Source organism: Myxocyprinus asiaticus, chromosome 39 (genome assembly GCF_019703515.2).
Source record: "Myxocyprinus asiaticus isolate MX2 ecotype Aquarium Trade chromosome 39, UBuf_Myxa_2, whole genome shotgun sequence".
NCBI lineage: Eukaryota > Metazoa > Chordata > Actinopteri > Cypriniformes > Catostomidae > Myxocyprinus > Myxocyprinus asiaticus.
The window spans coordinates 31629648-31654926 of record NC_059382.1 but is presented as its reverse complement, the minus strand read 5'-3'; the positions used below and the strand labels follow the sequence as shown (position 1 = coordinate 31654926).

Genomic DNA, 25279 nt, shown 5'->3' with positions numbered 1-25279 from the left:
ACACAAAAGCTGTCTTAAGATGAAGAATGCATTATAAAACTGGACAAAAGAAAATGCATGGATGAGGGAGAAAGAGCCAGGACTATAGCTTTTTTTCAAGTGTCAGTCACAAGAAGGAATGAGGTAAAAACAAGCTTTATAGGAGAGTATGCACACCTGCAAAGAGCTCCATTCACCTGGAAGATTTCAGAAACCCAATGGTAAACAAACAAATATCCTTTTTCACCTGCGATCAAGAGTCCATTATGTGGGAAGGAGAATTTGAATAGGATTTTGGCAAGAACATTATATGATCGGGAAGATTAGCTCAGGTTGTTCTTTGTGCTCATTGTCAGGACTGTGGGAGGTTTCTTACATGTGCAGCTCTTTCTCTATTTAAACCTGTTTCAGGTTACAAGACCCTTCTGAAAGGAATCTCTGGGAACTTCACTAGCGGAGCTTTGGTAGCCATCATGGGACCTTCGGGGGCCGGGAAGTCTACATTAATGAACATTCTGGCAGGTTACAGGTTAGTATGACCATGTAACACTGCATTATCTGCATCAAACATAAAGCATTAAGCACATACAGTATGGACCAAAATTCCAGTAATTCCAGTGAAGACGAGTCTTAAAGACATAGTTCGCCCAAATATGAAGGTCCAATAGCTCCAAAAAGGACATAAAGGCAGCATAAATGTAATACATACAACCCAATGGTTTAATCTAAGTCTTCCGAAGCGATATCATCGGTTTTGGGGTGAGAACCAGAATAAAATGTAAGTCCTTTTGCACTATAAATCTTGTCCACTGCAGTCTCCTTGGTGTGTTCATGACACTTTCCCTAGCACATTGTCCACATACTTTTGGCCATGTAATGTACATTAAACCACATGCAAGCTTTTTACCTTGGATAGGTTCCTATGATCAAATTATAGTGATGGTATCAGATGGTAATACCATGGTACATTTAAAAATGTGCAGTAAATTATCAATGAATTTCCCCCAATAAACATCCCCCAAATAAGATCGCCCAAATCTGCATTTCCATGCTCCACATTCAACCAGTCAGACAACCAACCAACCAATCAATTTTCACGAGAGTAGAATCAAGTTTGAAGATTGCACATTCAAGGATGACACAGTCAAACTAATACCAAAGGTAATTTCATATGAATATAAAGAATACAATATCAAGGGCAACAAAAGGATTGCAACATGTAAAACCTGTGGTTCAAAAATTACAGATGCTTTATAAACAACGTCCAATTTTGAGAGGCATCTGAAAACCCACAGACAGAGATAAGTTGAGATTTTAAACTGTTACATGTCAGCTATGGTTCAGTAGCATTTAACTTATCGTGTTAGCTGGGTTATCTAGCTAGCTAGCTACTTAGTTCCATAAAGATCAGTGCACTGCAACTACAGTTTTGGCGTGAATTATTTTGTATGCCTCATTACTGAAACCAGCTAAAAGATGCACTGTGTACTAACGATTGCCATCCGTCCCGTAAAATACAGGATCATCTTGTATTTAAAGAAGAAATTATGCTATATGATATCGAATCAATATGGGACACGAATCTGGTCAGATGTTGTCACGGCAAAATCATTCCAGATTGTTAATTTACATTAAGTAGGAAATTTTGCCTACGGTGGGCAATGGGTTGTCTGAAAAGCTGTGTTGATGCTGTGGAGGGTGTGATAAGGGACCGTTTGAAAAGTCCACACATTTTGCTGAAACGTGCTAATACTGTGGAAGGTGTAATTACTATAGTAAATAATATGCGGACACTAATTTGGGCAAAGAGCACTAATGACTTGTTTAAGACTTGACGCTTAAAGTTGAGGACTTAGGACTGGACTTGAGACTTCTATGAAAAGACTTGAAACTTACTTGTGACTTGCAAAACAGTGAATTGGTCCCGCCTCTGCTTATTGGAACTTTATTTTTAAATATGCTTAAAGCTTTTTTTTATTTTTATTTTTTTTTATTATTATTATAAGTAGTCAGTAACAGATTTAACCAATATATTTAGCATTTTCCTTAATATATATGCTTTCTCACACAGGGAAACAGGCATGAAGGGAGAGATCCTGATTAATGGACAGCCCAGAGATCTGCGATCATTCAGAAAAGTGTCCTGCTACATCATGCAGGATGACATGTTATTGCCACACCTCACCGTACAGGAAGCCATGATGGTATGTGTCTGCTGATATTATGTCATTGAGCTTGCATAGGGCACGTTACAATCCTCATTATTTTACTGAATTATGATTGGTGGCTTTGAGGTTGTGTGAGAAATGTAATGACAATTAAAAGTCAAACATATCTAGCAAAAAACAAACAAAAAATTTAGAGACTTGTAAGCTCAGTAAGAGGCCTGCAGTTTTCACACCCAAATTTAAAAGCCCACCTTTCACACATACAGTGTAAAACTCCCAGGGGGGTGGGGGGGGGCAGTCGCGGTATTCTCCCCCGTCGACAATCTCGGCAGGGTGCGCATGTAAACGTTTTGTGGGAGACACTGATGTAAACACAAAGAGGGTGCGCAACGCTGAACCCGCCATATAGTGCATGGTCATAGAGTGATAATGTTACGCACAACCCCCTCCCCCCCTGCTCTAACGACTGGCAAGGACCCAGCGAAACGGTAAGCCCTGTGGCCCCGGAGCACCTTAATGCAGCCCTGAGTGGACAAATTGCTAAATATTGGTCACATTTTACAGAACCCAAGATATTCCAATTATTCATATATAATATTGTATATTGTATATGTTTATACAATATGGTATATGTTTATACGATACGGACATTTTTTAAATATATTTGTATTTATTTTATCCTGTCTTTCAAAGCCTGTAATTCAGGCTCTGTTTGCTCTACGACCCTGCAAAAAGTTAGTTCATTCAACTAGAATGCGATTGTTGCTCTAATGCAGATAAGCACTCGACATGTTATTGTCCATAGACATTCAGTCTATTTTGTGATCCCACGCACCTTCCCCGCATTTTCGGCATATGTTTCAGCCTTTGAGTGGAGGACTAGAAGCTTAATCTAGGTGTTGTTGGAAAGCTGATATCCAAAAAAACAATATTATATAAAAAATACTAATGGTACGCACATTACTTGTCATGTCAAATGTGGCTTACACAGACCCTGAAAAATGACGCAATCAGCTTTCAAAGAATAGTTTCACTGGAATGCCTCTCATGTAATTGTAGTTGTTGTGTTGTTTAGTTGATGTAAATCCCTCTGTTACCTTTAGTTCTACTGCTAATGCTCAGCATGCTCTAAATCTCTCACTCTCCCAACTTAGGTATCTGCTAATCTCAAACTCCAGGAAAAGGATGAAGGCAGAAGAGAAATGGTAAGTGAGATCCGTGTGAAGCTTCCTGCTTCATTATGTATGTGGGGCTAATGTTTAACACTTTCAGCTACGTGATTCACCAGCATCATGCTGACAAATGAGGTAGCATAATTAAAATGACACAGTTATGATTGTTTTACTACAAACTTTGAAACTAATCTAAAACTACTTACCAGCTAACATAGCATACAGCTACTACTGAACTATACCAGACAGTTTACTGTTGCACTGCACTGTTATGTTGCACTATTGTATGTTTTGTATGTCATATGTTGTACTACGATCAAGAAACCAGCATATTTGCTTAAATTTATCCTGTATACCTGACTTTTAGTATAAAGAGAAGATCGTTGAAATTATTTGAAAGTTACGAAGCAAGGTAGCTTGCAATTCGTCAACGTTAGCAGGCAAGATCAATTTAGCTAAAATTACACAGATCAATCCTTATGGTACTATATTTCACATGCTTTGCAGTTATGTAAGCTTACCTGTCCAATAAGAAGAACGCCAATTCAGGGTCGGTTTTGATCCCGAAAACCAAACAAAGGTCCCTCCAGGAATCAAATGCCCTGCCGATGTTCACTCTAGTTTTCGCTCGACCATGATCACATTCCCACTTAGCCAGATGGGATTCAGTAGATAAATGTTTTTTTGTTTGTTTTGTTTTTGGCTTACTCTGAATTTGTGTAGGAGTCGATGTTGTGCTGGGAGCTGGACGTTTGCTGGAGGCAAGGCTCTCAGGAGCGTGCATAAATGTCACATTCTTTGGATTTTCTCGGCAAAAGCGACCAGCTCCCTTCGCATGAAAATCAGTCTACAGGCTTTAAAATGCTAGGAAGTCCGGGAAGGGCTCATTTTTTAAGTTGCATTACAAGCCGTTCACACATTGGCAAAAAAAGGTGAATATTACATGAAAATTGTTACATACTGCACCTTTAAGAGTTCCATTCATTCTAAAATGCCATTAACTGATTAGGCAGCAAGGCAGCTGTCTAAGTTTTCGGATGCAGCCACAGTGTGTGTAAAACAGCCCTAACAAAATTGTAGCTCCGATCCAGGCATCCGACATCTGTGTTGTTGATTTTGTTGTTGCTTTTGACGTCACTGTGGTGTTTACTTTTGTGCGTTCAAATGCAAGAGAGAAAAGTCTCTTCAGATTTGCCGTTCCTCTTAAAGGGATATTTCACCCAAAAATTAAAATTCTCTCATCATTTACTCTCTCTTTATGCCATCTCAGGTGTGTATGACTTTCTTTCTTTAGCAGAACACATTTGAAGAAATATGTCTTAGCTAGCTCAGTAGGTCCTTAGAATGCAAGTAGATGAACTATCCCTTTAAGAGATCCTATCTAGAAAGTTGCTAAGGGAGAAGTACCAGGACTGTGTGTGGGAAAGCGACTTATCAAACAAATGTGGTCCCAATCCTAACCTCAATCCTAACTATCCCTAAAATTAGAGGGAAATGATTAGTTTATGTTTTTCAAGCCCCAACTCCCAGCCTAGTTTGGTGTAGTCAGAGCTTTGATTTTTAAAAGTAATTAGTATTTCAAAACCTTCTTTGAAAGATTCTTTTGAAAACTTGATGCCACTAACCTGACAAACTTCCAGTGGTTTGTTCTTCCTCAAAAGCATTCACTGTATCCAGTGTTGGGTTTAATCTGATTACAAAGTAATTAGCTACTGTAATCTAATTACATTTTAGCCAAATTAATGTTATGCCTTACATTTTCAATTCTTGTATTCAGATTAAAATTCTGACTTTCAGTTAAGTTAATTACTTTTAAGTACATTACTTGGGTTACACACCTTTATGAAATATTATTATGATGAAAACATTTAAAACATGTATTATGTTCATATGTATGCCTGTTTGCATTTCTGTGACAGGTCAAGATAATGTATATTGATGTGTATTGTGTAATGTTTATCAGTAATGTGATTACTTTCCAATAAAGTCATCATTAAAGAAATCTGTTTGCATTTTAGAGAGGTAATTAGTAATTTGTAGTGGATTACTTTTTTTGAGTAACTTAACCAACACTGATTGTATCATCCATGTATCTTGTAAACACTTTGACTATGTTCACACAGGCAGAAAAAAATCAGATCTTTTGGACGCAGTTGCTCAAATTCGTTTAGGTTTTTGTAGTCTGAACAGGACAAAAACGCATTAAATCCGATTTTTACATGCCTCATCCAAACCACATTCGTAGGTGGTTTGGAATCCGATTAAAATCTGAATGGTCAGACTGGATTTCATGTTGGTTTTTTTTTTCGTCATTTGCTATGCATGGTTGTTATACGACATGTTTTGCAACGAGAAAACACTGCGCTCCGAACGGCATAATTAATGCCTTCACAGGGCACTTTGAATTTAATACAATAATAATGACCATGCAGTAGGATCGTTACAAACAGAATTTTCAATATAAATAACTTCAAAAGTGAGTCTAGCCTGTTTTATTATACATTTCAGCCCTACAAAACTCTCACAGTGGAAGGTAAACAGGACATAGAGATCATTCTGAATGAAACACCCATATGTCATTTATATGTTACAGGGCCTCGTCTCACTGTCCAAAATTTTGGACACACAGCCTTCAATACGGGATGTTTCGCTCTTGGCTAAAATACAGGACCCCAAGATAAAAGGTGTCCAATATGAGATGTTGTAATTTTGGCCAAAATACAGGACGTCCCCTCTAAAGTGGGCAGCAACAACACTAGCAGCAGCAAACATTGCATATGCCACCTCTCCTATTTTTAAGCCATCGTCTGTGAAGAATGTTCTTATTTGAATACTGCCCACATGAAAAGCATAATCAATGGTAAAACATCCATCACTAATATACGAACGTTTTCTGCATTATCATGACAACTAATGTGGATAGCAAAAGCAACTGTAGTCTAAAAAGAAAAAATCTGATCTGGCCACATAGTTCACACAGTTTGAACAGTCCCTCAAAAAAAACGGATTTGATGAAAAATCAGATTTTTCCTTCAATGTGAACAAAGACTTAGTTTGCTGGCGCACTGATAACAAAGCCTGTGTCCCCTTAATCCCGAAAGTTGCACAAAGCCTGCCAATCAGATTGACGATTTCAATTTCAGTGCTTGCAGTATTTCTGTGAAATGTGATTCAGATGATAAGTGAACAGACTGTGGGCTGTCCGTGGGTATTCCATCTGAGGCTGAGACTACCTTAACCCTAACCCTAAAATCTGATTGGTTAATAGCAATACTGTTCCAGGATCAACAAGAATGTTGATTCAGGAACATGTATTACTTGGCGAAATCACAGTAAGTGAATGTTCTGAAGCCAGTTAATAATGATATATAAATAATTTGCTGCTCTTGCAGGTAAGGGAAATCCTGACTGCACTTGGTTTGCTTGAATGTGCCAAGACACGCACATCTAACCTGTCAGGGGGCCAGAGGAAACGCTTGGCCATCGCCCTGGAGCTCGTCAACAACCCACCTGTCATGTTCTTTGATGAGCCCACAAGGTGAGCCCTCCTTGTGTGCACAGATGTTATGAAATTAATGATCAGTATGAGGACTAACAAATCAATTACTCCAAAGCAACATCCACACTGCAGCTAAATGCAGTTTCACTTCTCTTCTGAGTGCTTAATTCCACTCTGCACACACAGGGTTTGGGACGAGGGTTCTGTAATTAATAACAAGACTCCTCTAAATGGTAAACAGTAGACCCCAGGGTAAACTTGTTCCAACTGTCATCTGATTTTTATAGAATGTATAAAAACATCTGATATCTAATATACTTTATAATTTAATGTAAAATACTAAGGGCCCTATTTTAACTCCGCTAGCGCTAAGTGCATAGCTATGCCATAAGTCATAAGCGCAAAGTCAATGGCCATGAAGTTTTGGTATTTTTGTGCAAGAATACGCTAAGTCTAGGCGCAAGTGGGTTTGGAGAAATCATGTGTGCAACGCTATAATGGGCTGGATTTGTGCAATTTAATTTGCATGGTTCTTCTCCAGTTATTGCACCATCTCCGTATTATTATGTAGTTCATTCCCTCAAGCACCAGTGATCTAAACAAAGACAGCACATTTATAAGAAGTTGGTGTAAATGGACTGTATGCAATTAATTAGAAGAATAGAAATATGGACACACTTTTTGTATATGCTTAGAAAATGTTATTCTCATCAGGATTTGGATGTACACACTGTTAAATTATAAGGAATGTAAGTATTATAAATAATTTTCTTCTAATGAAACAAATTATGGCTAGTATTAATAGCGATTGTATCGGCATGCACTTCACTTCAACCGGTCGATTTTGAACAATTAAATTAATTTATTGATACAAGAAAAAATTAAACCGAAAATATTTCTAAATTAAAATTACACTTCAAACTAAAAATATAATTACAATATTAAAATGGTCAAAAAAATCACATCCCAAATACAAACATTTTACCCTCTCCAACTTCTTTCACCAGCAACTTTTGCATTGACTTTAGCAGTGACTTAAAAATCACTCAATTGAAAATATAAACATAATTATAATAATTGAAAAAAAAAAACAACAACAAAAAAAACATCTAAAGATAGTTTAACACAAATCTCATAAATACTTGTTTCATAAGATGGCTACAACTCTGATCGTCAGGGGATGTTCCACAATATTTTCAGAGTTTGAACATGTACTTTATTACCACCTGCTGGTGGAATCTCCAAACTCCTAAAGCAGGAATTGAATTTAGACCTGCTTTTGAAACGTCTTAGTGCAATGACCTATATCTCAAAGAAATACGAAAATTGTGTTTTGCGACACTTAATTAACATACAGTACACTCACAGTTTGCACGCATACACCCACAGTTAGCACACACTCCCACCCACGCCCACTTGCGCTTTGTGCTGGCACGAAAATTGGATAAGATGTAGTGCATGGTAGTTGCGCGAAGTGCTGTGCTTTGTGCACTCAAAAAAATAATTCACATACTCTAATCATATACTAAATCTTATACTCTATGTAATTCTGTATTTGATAATGACATACAAATCAAATAACAGCATCCCAATTATTTTTTTAAAAATGCCAAATTATCTGATTTTTATTTATTTAGTTATTGAAACTTAACACTCAGTCTTAAGGGTCTAAAAGGGTTCTCTTTGTTTTATGTTTTTTTGTCAACATATACAACAACATGGCTTCCTACATTTTGGCTACACCACATGACTTTGATTTGGTGGACAGACTTTTTTATTTTATTTTTTTAGTATTAAATAATGTTTTAATTCACAGTTGTTTCACTGCTAATTTTAAAGAGCACCTATTATGGTTTTTCAAATATTACCTTTCATGTTGTGTGTTATATAGCTGTTTGTGAATGTCAAAAAGTCTGCAAAGTTTCAAAAATCAAAGTGCATGACAAATGGAGTTATTGACTCCCAAAAGAAAGGACCGATTCTGAACAGCTGAAACGAGTCGTTAGTAATTCCAGACTTACTTCCTGTACTAACCTACCTAATTTGGTAACAAAAAACCCACCTCTGGTCTTCATTTGCTGCTCGCGAACAGCTTTGACCCGCACTCAATCACTACACTAAGCGGTAGACCAATCACTTCAGACTGGGACATCTGACCAATCAGAGCAGAGTAGGCTCTCTGAAAGGAGGAGTTTAGAAGGAATCCTTTAGAACGGATCATTGAACGAGTCGTTTGAGACACTGGGAAAAAAAGGTAATGCTGCAATTTAAATTATGAGCAAATTAAAGTGTTTTTTGACCTTGGATGCATGTAAATCTATTGTATGAGACCTTTAAAACAAAATTAGGCACGTTTAAAAACCATAATAGGTGCTCTTTAAGAAATATTTATAAAAGATTATTCTGCATTACTCATGCTAACATTTATATGCCAACATTTAAGATTTTAATGAGACTTTTCCTGACTCTGCACGTTCACACCAAATTTTTAAGTTTAAACCCCAGAAATCTGATTTAGAAATTAAAAACATGTTCATCATAGTATAGCTGAATTCAACTAATTGTTTTGTGTGAATTACATTTGTATTTCTATTTTTCACTTTTGAATAATTTCAAAGATCTGGACCAAAAAAAATTAGCATCACCCGTCACGCAACCATGATGTTTTGGCCGAATATTAGCACGCGTGTCTTTCAGCCATAGGCACGAGGCCACAGGTGCTGATATACAGATGCACAGCACTCTTGCTCGTGTGATATATCAGCAATAATATTCCACAGGGGGCCTTTGCCGCAGTTGAGGGGGACATCTAACCCAAGCCTCTAACTTACCTCTTCACTTCAAAATAATAATAATAATATTAAAACACTCTAGTAATCCAAGTACATTACTGTTTCGACAAATTCCCTATTAACAAATAGTTAATAAAACTTTTCATGTTTAACATAATAAGCCATCTTTACTGAAGATGCATCTAAAGTGGCATTTAGGTGTATTTACAGAATCCAGTAAATACTGCTCAGAGGTGGTATTCGGTAAATGCATTTACACAGCAAATACAAATAATGTTATGAGAATCATATTTTAAATATGAAATTATGAATATAGAAATATTAAACGAATGAACATATTAAATTTTACTTTTAAATATAAAATTAAATTATTAAATTTATCCTCTATGATGACAACAACAAAGTTTAAGGCTGCTCTGATGTGCCATTTAATTTACACTGAACCAAAGCATCATCAGAACTGTGCTTGATACTAGCTACAGAGCAGACTTAATTCAGCTGTGTAAAGACGCTTATACAGTGTCACAGATCGCTATTTTCCAATGTCACAAACCTCAAATATGTTCAGATGGAATAAATGTCACAAATGTTGATATGAATGTTTCAGATGAGGAGCATAGCCATTCAGTATATCTGAGATTATTAAGTGCCATTTCTTCTACGGTCCAGATAAAAAGTTAAGGTGGTGCATTTAAAAAAGTTAATTCACTGGCGCGTTTAAATGCGGTTGTCACTCCCAAAATTTTGCAGTGTGTATGTGGCCTAAGTGCCATAGTATGATGTTCATGAGCCAAAATTAACTCATCTGAGCACATGTGAAAAGGAGAAAACAAAAGCAGTCACCCATTAGTTTTCTCTATTATGTCCTTGCAATGTGTAAATGCAGTTTAATTACATATTCCCTTATAGGCTTTACACAATTGAGCATTGTTTGACAGTTGTGTCCTGCTCTCTGTGGACTTTCTTAAGCTTTTCATTTGAGGATTTCAGACCATATCCACCACAGAATTTACCCTCAATGCACAAAAAACAATTCTCTGAAGAACGAAATTCAATTTGACATAAAGTGAGGCTGTAGAAATCACATTTATACAATTGCCATGCTTCCCCAAGGATAAACAGAATGTCTTTCATGGAGGTCAGATTTCTATAGGTTATGTAACAACAGAGTCATTATCATTAATATGATGTCATAAGAGTTGTTTTCAGCTAAATGGGACACTTTCATGGCTTTCAAAGAAATACCATTGCTCTTCACATTAACCTAGTAGGCACCGTGAGGTATCCATCATGCTATTTAAAGCTGAATTGTGTCATTTTTGCAATGTTAAAATACTTTCTCTCATCCCATCTTAATATGCAGAGTCAATTACTGTATATTTTACACCCAAAACACTTACCAATGGAAGACAGGGGGAGCATTCAGGAAACCTGTTTGTAAACAATCTTTTTTGTTGCGATTCCACTTGAAGCAAGTGGCACACATAATACACACTTCAGCTTTAAGTATCCAATCAACAGCATGTCTTGATTGTGGAATGGCATTATGGACTGTCATGCAGTCCTTTACGATGCTCTGTCTTCAACTTATCCGGTGTCTCTGTCATCTGATTAATATGGATTTGATAGATCGTGGCTGAGCTTATGATCTAATCTCACCTCTTTAACCTTGTCTGGGCCTATTGTGATATAGCAAGGACCAGGGGTGCATTTCCCAAAAGTATCCCTTAAGTAGTGAACTATGGTTGCAAGTTCCATCTTTAACAACATAGTTCAATGGTGTTTGGTGTTTCCCGAAACTGCAGCTCCAACGAACATTCAGAAAACAGCATCGCAAAGTTGTATGTTTGGAACTGCAGCTCTCCACTTGTGGTTAGAAGTGTAATTCCTTGTTAGTTTGCTGTGTGGACATCATTGCACTGCTCTGAGGCTTCTGTATCTTTTATTCCATATACTGTATATCTTTCATTCTGTCAACATTTTGACCACATTTACATGCACTTAAGAAAACGGCTTACTCTGGGGTTTTGCAGAAAGTGCCATTCTGAAACGTCACGCAAAAAACGTTTATGCGATAGAAGGCTGTTAAGAGAAAGCGCTTTAACACACATGGTTTCTTTCGGAAAATGCTGCTTTTATGTCCATGTTAATGCATAAGTGGTATTCTTTTATGTTTTTGAAGAGTGCTCATTCGTGTATATGCTCAAATGTGTAGGGAAAACCCTGAAGTCTGATGTAGAGGGAACCTCCACTATTGCAGCGCAATGCATTTGTCGCATCACACCTCTTTCCTGTCTTCAGCAGCTTTCGCACTTTAAACAGCTTTCTGATGTACGTGTAAATGAGCTATTATAATTTAAAATCTGCTGAAGCTATTACTCCATCCCCTGCATAACGTCATTAATGACAGCTCTATATTGTTTAACCAACGTGGTTTGAATGACGGATTCGAGAAACTGTCGTGACTAGCTTGGTTAATTTCTTCAACAATGCATCATACTATGGTAGTTAAGCAGCAAATTACCCGGGGTGAGTTTCCCATATATCGTTGTAACTTGCTATGTGCTGAGATTAGACATGCTTCTCAGATGTCTTAGTGCAATTACCAATTTCTCAGGAAAATAGCAAATTGCGCTTTGTGGCACTTAATTAACATACAATACACCCACAGTTTGCTTGCAAACACTCCCACTGCGACCCACGCCCATTTGCTTGTGCTGGCACGGAAATTGCGCTTAGAATTAGCGCTCTTAAGAAAATTGGATAAGACATAGCGCACAGTATTGGCGTGCTCATGAAAATAGAGCCCCAAATTTATGAACTATGTTGGTAAAGATGGAACATCCGACCATAGTTGGCTAATGATGCTTTTGGGAAACGAACCCCCTAAACGGTTGTTCCCAGAATCTTTTCATGGTTAGATTATGTGGATTTCGTCTTTTTTATATTGTTGATATATGCATAATAAATATAAAATATTATTTTGAATACATCATATATCAGTGGTTGTCAACCTTTTTAACGCTAAGGCCCCACATTGTCCAAGACAGTATTCAAAGGCCAACCTATGTAGACTAAGATATTTCCTCTGGCACTTCTGCTGTAATGATGACAAAACTGGATTAATCATTTTTTGAATAGTATTACTTATGTAGAATTTACAACATGAATTATGTTCATTTGTATGTCTGTTTGCGTTTTTGTGACAGTTGAAGGGTGTACGCCTCCAAAGTTGAGTCACTGTAAGGGAGATTACTTTTTTGAGTAACTCGAATAAGAAAGAATAATTGAATAAAAAATCATCAAGAGACAATGCAGGCTGGACTCAAACCTGTATGTGTGCTATAATTGCTGTGCTACAGCTCCGACAACTGGTTTTGTTAATAATGCTTTAACTCATTAATTTTAGCAAGATCAATGCCGGTGCTTTCATCTTCTTTTTTTATTTGTCTTTTTCTTTAAAGTGGACTGGACAGTTCATCTTGCTTTCAGGTGGTCTCACTGATGAAAGCTCTTGCTCAAGGGGGTCGAACAGTCATATGCACAATTCACCAGCCTAGCGCAAAAGTGTTCGAGCTCTTCGATAAGGTGGTCACTATTTTATACTCTGTGTCTAAGCTTTAATATACTGTAATTTGTGTTTCCTTTTTTAAATTCATACTGTTCTTTATGCAAAACAATACTTAACCTATTAGTGTTCAACTCTCACAGCTTATTCTGAGTTTGTTTTTTTCAGCTCTATGTCCTAAGTCAAGGCCAGTGTATCTACCGGGGAAGAGTACCAAGCCTAATTCCTTTTCTGAGAGAACTGGGACTCAACTGCCCTACCTATCACAACCCTGCGGACTTCAGTAAGAAAATATCACTCTCTGTACACAGGGAGCCAAAAATAAGCACCAATTTATTGTTGTTAAAATACTTTTTCATATTCCCAGATTAATATGCAGAGAAAACTTTAAGTAAGTTGAGTTGTGACTATCTTTTTGAAAACAATTTTGCAATTTTGTTTGGTGATGCTAGAAATTACACACTTCACCCTTAAGAATTGCATCAATGTGCATGGCTTAAGAGACAAAAGGTCTGCCTAAAAAAAATCATCTGACTGTCGCTAGTCTAATAACTTCTAACAACTTTTAACCCTTTGGAAAATTAACTGTCAAAAGTTAGCTTTGGGAAACTAAAATACTTTGTTGTATTATGTGGCAACACATTCCTGCCATTAAGCCACCAAAAATAAAATTATGAGGAACAATGCCACAATACATCTTGCAGTTTTTCTTGGAGATGTTGTGAGTGATGCAATGACCTGCGCTGTTTTCCAATCAGCTAAATGATTCCTTTCACATAGAGACAAAATAAATAAATAATAATTACATAATGCAAAATACAGTTTTATAGCCCTTCAGAAATATATATATATATATATATAAAATCATGTCTTAATTCACCTGCCATTATCAAATGTATTAAAGAGTTCATTTTGGACCCTGTCTATACACAAATAAAAAATAATCTACATCCAGAGTCATGATGCATCCACGTTTTTTAGCTAATCAGTGTCTAAGAACTTGTTTCATTCATTTCTCCAGTAATGGAAGTGGCCTCTGGTGAATATGGTGACCAGACGGCTCGACTTGTGAAGGCGGTCCAAGAGCAGAAGTGTGAGAAAGACTACAAAAGTGAAATGAATGGTAACGGAGTTCATAACCCCTTCCTGTGGCACAGACCATCTGATGAGGTATGTACATAGAAATAGATAAAGCTATTGTGTAACATAATGAAATGTAGGTTTAATGCTTTTGAGAGATGTAGATACCTTTTTTATATTCTCAGCGTGAGATAATATCTGTAGTAACGTAATGTGTAATGTAGCATAACATTTGATTGTTATAAGATGCATAACTAAGCTCATTAGCAAATGTAGCCTTTGTATTCTTGGATCAAATCATACCATTTCGCAGATAATCAGTGTAATAATATAAGTACTTCTCTCTAGGACTCTTCCTCCTCTGAGGGTTGTCATAGTTTTTCTGCCAGCTGCCTGACACAGTTTTGCATTCTCTTCAAGAGAACCTTTCACAGCATCATGAGAGATTCGGTAAGCAGCACTGCAATCTAGTGGAGAGGTCTAGTAACACACAGCAATGCAAAATGCTCCATTGAGAGCATCAGGAGTTATGCAACAGGAACAGAAGATAGGGCTATCATATGTTTAGTTGAATAAAACAAAAAAAAAAAAATCTGCTTTCCATCCTAAACGTATTATTTTCTAATAATAGTAGCAAGGTCATGAAAAGTGTGCTCTTGTAAAAAAATAAAACCTGTAGTCAGGGTTAGTCATCATGCTCTCCCTTTTAATTTACTAGTTGGAATATGAATTGAGTTGTCCATGCCCACAGGATGTTGAATTGGAATTTGAATCTGAATGAAAGGAAGAGGTATTTACTGAAATGCAGGTCAAATAAATTCAACACAGTCAAAGAAGAGAGGATTTTAAGTCCAACACAACAGCAAAATTGGCAAGAGAAGCCTGCTTCATGTTATTTGTCTCCTTTTTGAATACTAATTTAATATAGCACATTCAGGTCATGTTGGAATGATTGTATTTATGAGTTTAGCACACATGCCACCACAAAGTTGGAATTACGAGTGGGAAACTCAGGATGACCGAATCATATTGAGTTTTTTGAGATATAAGAATCAGTTGAGTTTTTTGTGTGGATTTTTACTAAGCAGTTTAGTTTGTATGCATTTTTTGTACTGTTAATGAAGAATAATGATAAAGTTTGTCAGAAAATAAGATTCATGTAGTTGGTTTATGAAGCAATAGGTTTATGCAATAAAACTACATTTCCCATCATTAAATGTGGCCACACAAGATTGATAAAATAGATATACTGTATAAATCATCAATACACACATTATGCATGGCTATGCTTTTCAAAAAAGCTTAATAAAAAATAGAGAAAGAAATATGAAATTTCAAAACGGGTACGTTCTTTCTTCCTAAAATCACTTGAGCACACTTCACATCGTCCCTGCGTTCCAAACTGGATAAATCATCCCCCGAAGGGCACTTCTAAGAGAGAACAATTATGATAGTCATGCTGTAAAATCGCTTCAAAATGAATTTTGAATAAAAAATGACTTAAAAAGTGAGTTCCGAATGACTGTTATTTTGAAGCCTCACAACTTTCAGCCCTCCAGTGCTTTCACAGTGGATGGTCAAGATTTTGAAGAGAAAAAGGGCATAGGGATGATCACTTCTGAATGAAAAGCATCCTGTATTTACGCTGTCCGACCTCGTAAATATATGAACTTCCCAGGAGGATTTAAACGCACCATTAGACTACATTAGAGCAATTTTACAACTTTGTTGCCATGATGGTGTAACACCTTAAACCCTAAAACAACCATTACAATTATGTTTTAAACAACTTTACAGCTCAAACAATACACAAGTTTAAAAAGAATAATTAATGTAAGTGCTTTTATAAAATTATAATGTAACAGTTAAAGGTTGGTCAAGGAGGAGGCAGGAACCGGCTGAACAGTCAATGTAAAGTTTAATGATATAAATTAACTTAAAACCAACATAAACAAACATGCAACGTGGCCTCATATGTCTCTCTCTCTCTCGAACCGCGTCTCCGGCCGCCCCTTATCTCGCTCTCCCGCTGATCAGATGATTCAGGCCAGACATTTTTTTTTCCACATTTTAGAATAATAGTAAAGTCATCAAAACTATGGAATAACATAAATTTACTGTTTACTTACATTCAAATTACTATTACAATTCATCATCCTGTTTGTTACTTCAATTCATATTCAATTCAAGTTCAGGACTTTATTTGGCATTCAAAAGTCATTCTTAATTACATTTCAAATAGCACACTATTGTAGGCACATGAATAAGTTGATTTGAATTTTTTTTTTTTTTACCTGTCTAGGTGTTGACCCACTTGCGCATCATCTCTCATCTTGGGATTGGATTTCTGATCGGTCTTTTATATCTGGGCATTGGCAATGAGGCCAAGAAAGTCCTTAGCAACTCTGGTTTCCTGTTCTTCTCCATGTTGTTCCTCATGTTTGCAGCTTTAATGCCCACTGTTCTCACATGTGAGTGTTTTAATCTTTTATGTTCCATTTGTATAAAAAAATGGCCAATTCTAATGAAAGAATCTCTTTGAAGCACACTTGCACTTGTACTTTGTAGAATGATTCAGGGTTCCTTCTGTCATGGAAACCTCAATATATCAGGGAATTGTGCTCTCCAGGCCTTGAAAAGTCATGGAAATATCTACAGTGAATACACATTTTTAGTTATGCTCTGGTCCAAAATAATTTGCAGGCTTTCATATTGCTTGTCTCTTAAAACTTGCTTGCAAGCCATATACTTCACTTGATTTTAAGTCTGATTTGAGAGCAATTGTTTTTTTAATTGTCTTTTATTATACACTATATAGTATACACTATTTCTTTTTATTATTTTTATTTTTTGAGAACACTAAGACATTTTTGTTTTTGAAAGAAATGATTTGAAATTGATACTTCTTTTCACCAAGGATGCATTAATATACCAACAATACTGCCAAGAACATTAGTAATGTTGCAAATTATTATTACTGTTTGAAATATTGTTTATTATTGCTGTTAAATTGGTTCACAAATGAACTATTCAAAACAGCCTGAATGATTCATTAGCGAATCACTTTGAATAGGAAAGATAAAAAAAAATAAAAAATAAAAAAATAAAAAAAACATTCCTATCCAGTAATCACTGGAATGGACATGGAAAAGTCATGGAAATGCATTGGTTAAAATGTGTGTGAACCCTGACTATTGCTGTAATATGAAAACACTTGACAAGATGATAGACTTGATCAAATGACAACATGCAATGCATGCTAATCTTCTCCTCCTCATTGTTATTGTAGTTCCCCTAGAGATGGCCGTCTTTTTGAGAGAACACCTGAATTACTGGTACAGCCTAAAGGCATACTACTTGGCCAAAACCATGGCAGACATCCCGTTTCAGGTAACAGTCTTCATTGGAACAAATGAGACATCCAGGTACTTCTCAGGTTTCCTTCTGTAAAACAGCTTGCTCATTCTTGGTGCTTAACAAGATATTCATAAAATGGATAAGTATGGAGTTTATCTTGGGTTTTTCTTGAAGTACAATGACATAGGATGTTAAACAGAGAGAGAGAGAGCAGAAATGGCACAGAAATCACTAAGATGGTATAAACATGTTACTGAAGCTCAAAGGGAATTTACTTTTCAAGTCAGAACACCATTCACCCAAAATAGACAAATCCAGCATACATTACATAAGCAGGCTTTGCTTTCCCTATCAGAAATGCCCCTTACTGTATTTATCAAAAATAATTATTCTCCTCTTGTTTAAACAAATAACATATTGGATGTTTCATTGTTGGAGACTTGGATTCAATTATCTGATGAACTAAAATGGTTGATATTCTTTTGGACATAGATACGTTCTTTCATTTATTTCCCTGATAAAAATTAAAATTGGTAAATCAGCAGAATTTTTTTTTCTGGCTCACAGATTGTGTTTCCAATGGCCTACTGCAGCATTGTGTACTGGATGACGTCTCAACCTTCAGACGCAGTCCGCTTCATTCTTTTCCTGGCTTTAGGGACACTCACGTCACTTGTGGCACAGTCACTGGGACTACTAATAGGAGCAGCATCCACATCATTACAAGTAATTTAGTACTTCATATATTATTTGATATATATTTTCAGGGGAAATCCATTCTGTATCTATCATACATACAGTATGACTGTGTTAAAATTTCAAGTGTGACATTATATTGGAATCCATTATTCTATCTGTCAAGTACTTTCATTATATATTTGTGAACAATCATTTCTTTCTAATAAAATATAATGATGCATTATTGTATTTCTTTCACAGGTAGCCACTTTTGTTGGTCCTGTCACAGCCATACCTGTGCTACTATTTTCAGGCTTTTTTGTCAGTTTTGACACTATCCCAAAATACCTCCAGTGGATATCATACATTTCCTATGTTAGGTAAGGCATCTCATTGACAGCCTAAGGAAATGCTTTGTATAGTTTTTTTTTACACATTTACATTTACATTTATTCATTTGGCAGACTCTTTATCCAAAGCGACTTACAAAAGAGGAACACATAAGCGAATCATCTTAAGGAGACAGTGGTACAAAAAGTGCCATATTACAAAGTTTCACTAGCATCAGAATAGCATTCAAAACAGATTAAAGTGCAACAAGGAAAACATTTTTTTTTTTTTTTTTTTTTTTTTAAGTGACTAGTTAAGTGCTCATGGAAAAGATGTGTTTTTAGTCGTTTTTTGAAGACAGAAAGTGAGTCAGCTTCACGGATGGAGTTGGGAAGGTCATTCCACCAACGTGGTATGATGAAGCCGAAAGTCCGGGAAAGCGTTTTGGTGCTTCTTTGTGTTGACAAGGCGATGTTCCATAGCCGACCGCAGGCTTCTAGTGAGCGAAATGATTTTAGGTATGCTGGAGCAGACCCAGTGACTGTTCTGTATGCCAGCATCAGAGCCTTGAACTTGATACGTGCATCAACCGGCAGCCATGAAGAGAGACAAGGAGTGGTGTAACATGTGCTCTCTTTGGTTGATTAAAGGCCAGATGTGCTGCTGCATTCTGGATCATTTGCAGGGGTCTAATTGCACATGCAGGGAGGTCTGCAATGAGAGCGTTACAGTAGTCCGGTCTAGTTATGACAAGTGACTGAACAAGAAGTTGTGTGGCATGTTCAGAGAGGAAGGGTCTTATCTTCCTGATATTGTAGAGTGTAAATCTACATGATCTTGCGGTCTTTGAGATGTGGTCTGTGAAATTTAATTCGTTATCGATGGTCACCCCTAGATTTCTGACCGTTTTGGAAGGCATTACTGTAGTTTACACTATTTACTTCCTTAACAAATATTCCTGGTTTTATTATGCAAGATTTATAAATGCATGTGATTCAAAGAAACAACATGTTTGCAGTGTTGGGTGTACTGAGATTACAAAGTAATTATTTACTGCACTACGTTTTCAGTGAAAAAAAGTAGTGCAACGCATAACATTTAAAATTCTTGTAATCAGATTATGGTTACTGACTTTCACTTAAGTTGATTACTTTTAAATACATTACTTAGGTTACACATTTCTAAAATAATATTATTTATAAAGAATACATTTTTAACATGAATTATGTTAGTCTGTTTGCAATTCTCTGACAGCTGAAGGGGATGTGCCTCCCTAATTGTAAGGGAGGAACGTATGGCAATATAGACATTATTTAAATTTTTTTCTGTGAAACTTTATAAAAAACATATCTTAAAGTAATTAATTATCTGATAACATTTTCATGAAGTAATGAGTAATGTAATCTGATTACAATTTAAAAGTAGTAATTAAAAAAATTTAAGTAACTGACCTAACACTGCAAACCGGAGGTGGAATTCAGCAGTTTCTAGAGACCCTGCAATGTCTTTTCACATAATAGCATACTTCCAATACAAATTAATATTTCATGTCCATTGTTTTTATTTATTTGGTAGGTAGCCATGAAATAAGTGGGATAATGTAAAGTCAGCTGACAGGCGGTCATTATTTCAAAATAAACTCCTTCAGGGTGATACAACATCCTGATCACCCTGTCAGGGTTTATTTAGCCATAACTACCTGTACATTATCCTATATATACTGTATCATAGCCGAACATGTTTCCGGTGGATATAATCCCACCCTGCATTATTTTCAGCTAAAATTCTGTTTCACATGGAAATATGCCACATTATGGAAGTTCATTCATGAGAACTCTCAGACAGATTTAGCATGTTAATCTGGGTATGACATATTGATAGGATATTGTTCTTGGCGGACTAGATCTGCCAACGCTGCTGCTGCAGAGCAGGTACAGAGACTTGTTGTTGCTAGAAAATACCCAGACATACTGAGTTAGCATGTGGACATGCTGCTGCTGCTGCACAAGTAGACATTACGAACAATCACCCAACAAAGCAGGGAAGCTGCATAAAATGTATAACACATAAACACAACCCCCAAACCAAGCAGATCTATCACTGAGACATGTGTACTGCTGCTGCTCTGAAGAGCCATGTGAACTGAGTGTATGCTAGCTAGGTGTGCCTTGGCCACAGGCCACATGACGTAATGCTATTGAACTAAATTTCTAAGTGTGTCTCGTACTGCTGAGCTGAATAGCTTTAATGGCTAGTGACCTAACTAATAATGTGTTCCTCAGCCAGGACAACCCTGAGATTATTAAAAATGGACCATATAGACTATGTGCGGATTAATTTAATCTAAGGACACAAGATAGCAATGTTGCCAGCCAGATTTGGCTAAGGCATACCTTGTTAAAGATGTGCTTATACGTGTCCTGGCCAAAAGCAAACCTTACATTGGAAGCTGCAAGAAGGAAAGCCCCAGCAAACCACCTGAGCAAATAGCATTTTCAGAGAAAAACTCTCACTACGTGCTGCAAAGAAACCATCTTATCTGCAAATCTGACCCTTTAAATGTTAGACAAAAAGAGAGAAGCAAGTTCATTGGCTACCTGATTACAAGTCAAAGGACTAATCAGTTTACATCATGTGAGCTGATTGGATTAACATGTCACATGTGAGCATGCCAGTTGGCTAACTGATAACAAGTCAAACCACATACAGTTTCATGGCTGAACTTTGGTCATTAAAATGCTTTGAGTGTGTTGTGTCGTGCTGTCTTTAAAGTAAATATACCAAAACAATACACCAAAGCATCCAATATCTCAAGTGGTATCCTTCTAATCCATTTGTCTTCTGACTTTTAGGTATGGTTTTGAAGGAGTAATTTTGTCCATCTATGGGCTAGATCGTGAGGACCTGCACTGTGATAAAGATGAGACCTGCCACTTCCAGAAGTCAGAAGCCATTTTAAAGGAGTTGGATGTTGAGGATGCAAAGCTCTACCTGGACTTCATTGTGCTAGGCATCTTTTTTGTGTCACTCCGTCTGATTGCGTACTTTGTTCTCCGCTACAAGATCAGTGCTGAGAGGTAGACAAGTAGAAGATGTGATGGAGAAAGAGAGTGCTGTCGAGACTTTCATGCCCAGAGAGGGCTAGGCAGAGAAAGACAAAGCAGAGGGGGCCTGTTCCCTCAAAGAGAACCATAGTTTTTTTTGTGCAGGCCTGAGCCAAATTTTTCAAATAATCGGACAGAAACCTGGACTGAATTTGAAGAACAAGTATGTAGCTTTTGCATGCGTTTATAAGGAAAGAAAGCTTAGAATGCACTAGTTTTGGGATACAACCAAACATCTGCATCAACAGTTAAAGCAACATTACATTTACACATTTGGAAGATGTTTTATCTAAAGTGACTTGCAGTGTATTCAAGCTATACATTTTACCTATACGTGCATTCCTTAGGAATAAAACCCATGACATAATGCCATGCTGTACCAGTTGAGCATCATACCCACAGTGAAGAAAACTCAAAGCCCATGAAGGGTGTCATTAATAGCACAGTTTAGAATTTAACTGGAATTTGCAATGCCTAACCCTGTGCTAGTTTGTGACATCATAATGGAGAGCTGGAATTGTTTCTCTTGATGAAGATTGAGCACACAAACATAGCTTATTCTGTTCAATGCTGTCATGGAAAAGACATATTAATTCTACTGTGGTCTACCTTGGCATTCCTTCTACGCTACTGAAAAGTTATCGTTCTGTTGGTAGTGGCTGCTGTTCTTGTAGAGGAACTGAGAAAGCGGTCTTCATTCTTTTAGGTGCAACTGAGTTATGAGCTGGTCTCCAGATGATGTACCCATCAGAGAAACCTTGTTACAGATTAAACTAATGCTTGATTTTCACCCAACTATTTTTATGTTATTTTTAATTTGCACTTAAGAAAACCTGAATGGAAACGCTTGATATGTGCATAAACTCAAAATTTGCTTAAAAGTTTATGTGCTTGGCAAAGATGGATTTTCTAGATTTAAGCACAAGTCAAAATGTGCATTAAGGTGATGGAAACAGTTTATTTGCAAAACAATGACGTGTTTTGACCATTTGTGCATGTGTTATGGATGTGCGATAGCTTGATGTAACTGGCCAAATGAAAGGTCCGACTGTGGCACACAATTCTTCAAACACAGCCCTTGACCTTTGGAAGTGTTTAACCCACAGCTGGTCATTAAAGTGGATCCTCACAATCCGCCAGAACAGTTTTGAATGCAGGCACTCCCAGGTATATACGGCGTAAGGTCATAGCAGCCATTTCAGCCCACATTACATGAGATATTGCACTCATTCTGAGGTGTCTCCTGTCAGCATTTAATAAAACAATGTACAGTTGCTCCAGTACCGCAAATACAACTCTCCTCGAAGCAAGGAGGCAATTTAGCTGCTACATCATGACAAAGAAGTCTTCCTTAAGATAATGTACATGGCGTAGTGGATGGAAACACGCAAATTAATTTGCAGCTTCTTTAGTCTAATTTCAAGAAATGCACTTAAAATAACTTAACATTTGGATGGAGATCCAGCTTATGATGTGTGAATTATATGTTTTATACCTACTAGAACCTAAAAGAGAGTCTGAAGCCCAATATGATTAGATCTCATTTGATTTAAAAGGGGAATAAAAAGATCAACTAGGTGTGTGAGTTGCCTGCTTAAAAAAATGAAAGATGAAGTGTAATTTCTGCTTAACTAGCATCACCAACCGGAATTTCAAAAATAATGACTGTCTCAAACAGGTTTCCCAAACACACCCTACTCCCCTTACACCCTGCTCCCATCTGCCATTGGTCGAACAAATGGATTATCCTGCCCCTGTCTTGTTTAGATAAACCAATGTTACTATGTAAAGCTTTTTGTATGAACAAACAAAGCAATGCTCTGACTGTGCCAGAGAAGGGAAATCAAGCTATGACTGGCTTATTTATAGTTATCTTTTGACATTTAGCTTGGAAAACATCAGAAAAAATTACACACTTCACCTTTAAGGCACCATACAACATATTTGACCAATATAGCAATATAGTTTTCTGCAGGTAATTAATTGACTGTGTAATTGTCTACGAATTTATAGTGCCACAATATGCATCATAAACCATCCTCATATGCAAATTTTGGCAGCTTTTGCAAAAAAACATGACTTTTTTCCAGAAATGTTTTTGAATGTTCACAAAGCAAAAGAACCAAGGAACAATATTAAACAAATATGTGGCAGGTTTTTCATCATTTTGTTAACAAACCCAAAAGTTCTATCAATCCCAAATCCTAAAATGTTCTTAAGAACAGTGTTTTTTACTAAAAACTTTCTCGTTATTTTATACCATGCTAAATGATTTTCATTTTTCCAAGAGACAGATTTCAAGGTCATGTTAGTTATCATGAAGGATCTCACACAGATTCGTCCATTTATCCATTTATGTGGCATACTTACAGTATGTCACCCAAACAAGTTTTAATCATGTTACAGGGTCGCTGTCATTGATGAATGCTGTTTTGTTTGTTGACATCTATGCACAGTTTTCATGCTTTCTGGTTCTGGTTTTGTATGTAACTGCAAAGTCAATGCAAAAGTGAAAATGTGACAAAAATGAAGCAGATTGTTATTTATTATCTGTGTTTTTTGTATTACTGTAAATGTTAAAATTTGAGTATCCTTAGTTGCCTCTGAGCTAGGTCCACAGAGTATTTCTCACAAATTGTTGCAAGCATAATGTGAATGCTGGTCTGCAACTCAAGTGTTATGACCATTATAATTTTACCAAACCTTTGCTGTGGACTTCGATGTGGAAATTGATGCAATCTGTTTTGAACAATGTTTGATATATATTCTATCTCTATTCTGTTTGTACTTAAAATGTGGGGCAGTAAAAAAAAAATAAAAAAGATATATTTTGTTTGCCTCTTTGAACAGTATATTAATTAACCTTAGAATCCAAATTAAATACATTTTCACAGACATTCAATATCTTTAGGGCTCTAATTTAGAAGTAATTACATTTTCTGGTTCTGAAATGGTCTACCTGCTACAATATCCTTCTGTAACAGAAATCTGATGTAACATAATTACATGTTCGATATAATCATAAAATGTTTTATTTTCAAACTGATTGTTAACATTTTATTTTTATTTTTTTACTCTGGTTGCTTCATTTTAGGCTGAAAATATACAGTAGCTGTAGTTCAGTTTATTTCAAGTGTTGGGATTATCTAGCTGCAATGTGCAGTATAATCATTATTATGAATTTTTTAGTGTCCCCATTAAGGGCAATTCTCATAAAATTTGGTACACTGTGATTTTAGAGAAACATTGCACATACCCTACCAGTCAAAAGTTTCTTCTCATTCTTTGTTTTTACAATTTTAAAAATACTAGGCATAAAACTGGCATGTCCCCCCAACATTTATTTTTCCAGTTGATATTTTAGATACATTAGTAGGGTACAACAGGGTTATAGGCTCCGTGGGGCAAAAGGCTCCTTTGATTTTATTTTCCCCCAGAACACTAAATAGCATCAAAAACTATTACTATAAACTGCACATTTTTCCTCTTCCATGAGATCATTGTGTGTGATGTCTAAAGTTTGATTTCAGGCAATTTGATCTAATATGTAAT

The 25279-nt window shown here is 36.4% G+C and overlaps 1 protein-coding gene across 1 annotated transcript in view; it reads left to right on the top strand.

Annotated features, from left to right (window-relative positions):
• abcg1 (ATP-binding cassette, sub-family G (WHITE), member 1) overlaps window positions 1-24756 on the top strand; it is a 48896-nt gene extending 24140 nt beyond the window's left edge. Inside the window, exons 3-15 of the mRNA XM_051680056.1 lie at window positions 391-508; window positions 2051-2183; window positions 3302-3352; window positions 6712-6857; window positions 13075-13198; window positions 13347-13461; window positions 14200-14348; window positions 14607-14708; window positions 16561-16729; window positions 17548-17648; window positions 18183-18341; window positions 18555-18673; window positions 21476-24756. Of these exons, the coding sequence (XP_051536016.1) occupies window positions 391-508; window positions 2051-2183; window positions 3302-3352; window positions 6712-6857; window positions 13075-13198; window positions 13347-13461; window positions 14200-14348; window positions 14607-14708; window positions 16561-16729; window positions 17548-17648; window positions 18183-18341; window positions 18555-18673; window positions 21476-21704 (1715 nt within the window). The 3' untranslated portion in view covers window positions 21705-24756. The remainder of the gene's footprint in view (window positions 1-390; window positions 509-2050; window positions 2184-3301; window positions 3353-6711; window positions 6858-13074; window positions 13199-13346; window positions 13462-14199; window positions 14349-14606; window positions 14709-16560; window positions 16730-17547; window positions 17649-18182; window positions 18342-18554; window positions 18674-21475) is intronic.
• Window positions 24757-25279: the final 523 nt, after the last annotated feature.